The sequence below is a fragment of the Zalophus californianus genome, chromosome 12, assembly GCF_009762305.2.
Source record: "Zalophus californianus isolate mZalCal1 chromosome 12, mZalCal1.pri.v2, whole genome shotgun sequence".
In the NCBI taxonomy this organism is placed as follows: domain Eukaryota; kingdom Metazoa; phylum Chordata; class Mammalia; order Carnivora; family Otariidae; genus Zalophus; species Zalophus californianus.
The window spans coordinates 1,668,317-1,670,496 of NC_045606.1; the positions used below are offsets into that span (position 1 = coordinate 1,668,317).

At 43.9% G+C, this 2,180-nt stretch overlaps 1 protein-coding gene across 1 annotated transcript; it reads right to left on the minus strand.

Annotated features, from left to right (window-relative positions):
* Nucleotides 1-494: 494 nt before the first annotated feature.
* LOC113911008 (cytoplasmic dynein 2 light intermediate chain 1-like) lies at nucleotides 495-1,028 on the minus strand. The gene has a single exon (XM_035723190.1). It carries the CDS (start codon nucleotides 1,026-1,028, stop codon nucleotides 495-497), a length of 534 nt encoding a protein of 177 aa, XP_035579083.1.
* Between the last annotated feature and the right edge of the window lie 1,152 nt (nucleotides 1,029-2,180).

Genomic DNA, 2,180 nt, shown 5'->3' on the forward strand with positions numbered 1-2,180 from the left:
AAGGCAGCACAACCTTACCACGGAGTGGCTTCAGCAGTCTGCTTCCTGAGAGTAGAATGTAGGGTCCCAGTGGCCTCCTGTCCCCCTGTCTCTTCTCTGCCCCTAGAGTCCAAGTTGGCTGTGTTTGTGATGAAACAATTTTCTAAAGATCTTTGTGGGTTTTCCATGGATTATACCCCATTAGACAAGAGCCACATCCACAGATCTTTCCAAGATCATTCCAACTCCATCTCTGGCAACTGCTCAGGTCCTTAAGCCTCCTGAGAGGAACACACACTTCATCTCTTTCAAGAGAACTTTGCGGGTGTGGCCGATCACATGCTCAGGCTTTTTCTTTTTTTTTTTTTCCCCTTGTTTTGCTCTCACTGCGGTTTTATTATATTGCTGTAATTCTCCAGTGAACAAGTTCATCTACATCAAATGAATTTCAAATCATGCATAAAAACCTAAGGAAATTGTTTGTGATGTTATCTTTATGTATGGGGCTAAGGATTCTAGGAATAATCCCAACAGCAACTCACTGGATGGTCCTTCTGCATATTACTCCGTATCTTCTGTCTCATTTCAGACTCTCCTTTAGAATTTGTCTTCCCCAGTTTCATTATCATTTTACCTACATGGCTTCTTGTGGCTTGCAACAGAATTTCCATGGTGGGCCAAAGGTCATTAGGTTTGGAAAGATCCAAAACAAGAACAATAGAAAATGTCCATAAGGTGTCACTCGTGATTGGTGTGCTGATTAAGTCCAATAAAGAGGTTCCTCCACCTAGTTCCCAAAAGTGAGCAATATCTTTTGGTATATTATGCCCTTTCGTTCTTCTTCCGTATGTATATTCCAAAGCTAAGGTTGGTTTTGGTGGCTCATCCCTGTCAAGACACCTTAGAATAATAGTAGTCTTTCCCCTATTTTTACTTCCAATGAAGAAAACAGATTTTTCTCCAATTTCAAGTCCATCACCTTCACTTCCACTACTTCCACGTTCTTCCACTTCGGCTTTTGTGATTTCCCAGAGAGTTTCACTGGGCATCGGGGCTCGACAGCCCCAGCGTCATGGGCTCAGCGTTTGGGGCCAGCTTAAAATCAGGACACCAGCGAGCTCTGAGACCTGCTGGATTGTGCGGGTGCTCAGGCTTTTCTTGATGCAAGCTTCCAGCAGTTAGTTCTCACAGTTAGGATCCTTTGACCTCTGGAGAGACTGAGAACGTCCAGAATCACCCGGTTCTGGCTCCTTCCAACAAGTTCTTCCTTCGATGCCTCCACTCCCTCTTTCATTTCACTACTGGCAGCAAGAAGAAACCAGGAAGCACCTTCCACATTCTGCTCTCGCAAATCTCCTTAGCTGCTCAACCATGCCCACTGCTTGCAAGTCCTTCTGCACACATCACTTCAGGATGCAATGCTGTCAAGGTCTCTGCCAGCACATAACAAGGACCCCCTTCCCTAGTTTCTGATCACACGAGCCTCACCTCCTTCTGAGCCATCACCTACGTGTCCTCAAAGTCCAGATTCAGCCAAGAGCCCACCCCACACATCCTCAGCTTTCTCCAAGATGTTTCTCAAAATCCTTCCACCCCTCTGTCCACAGCGCATTTCCAGAAGGACTAACACAATTCTACCCCCTCGCATCCAGGTGCTTCTCTATTTATGCACGACAAACTACACAAACTCCCTGCCTTAAAATAACACCAGTTTATTATCTCACAGTTTCTGTAAGTGAGAAACCTAGACGCATAGTCAGGGAGTGACCTCGTGGGTCGACACGCAGCCCCGAGGCTCGATGCTGGAGAACACACTCTCCTCTGCAGCACACATTCACAAAATTGGCCAAAATTGGCCATTATTAGTTGACAGAGAAAATACCAACTTTCAAAAAGGAGAGGGCTCGCTTCAGCAGCACATACACTAAAAAGGTGAAACTTTACAAACACATTCTGAGATCACAAAATGATGAAGCTAGGATTTACTAACAAAAGCCAGACATACTGATCCTTCCATCTGAAAATTAAGAAACCCCCATTAAATCACCCTGCATGAAAGGGGAAATACAAACTGTAAAAATGATAAAAATGAAAATACTACGTATTGGAATATGTGGTATGAATATAGAGCAGCGGTCAGAGGCAATGATAAACACTTTTATCAATAGAAAGGAAAGTATAAAAATAAATGAATTAAAATC

Bases quoted from the DNA above. Each gene is read 5' to 3' on its own strand.
- LOC113911008 (XM_035723190.1), bottom strand. From the start codon at position 1,028: ATGCCCAGTGAAACTCTCTGGGAAATCACAAAAGCCGAAGTGGAAGAA.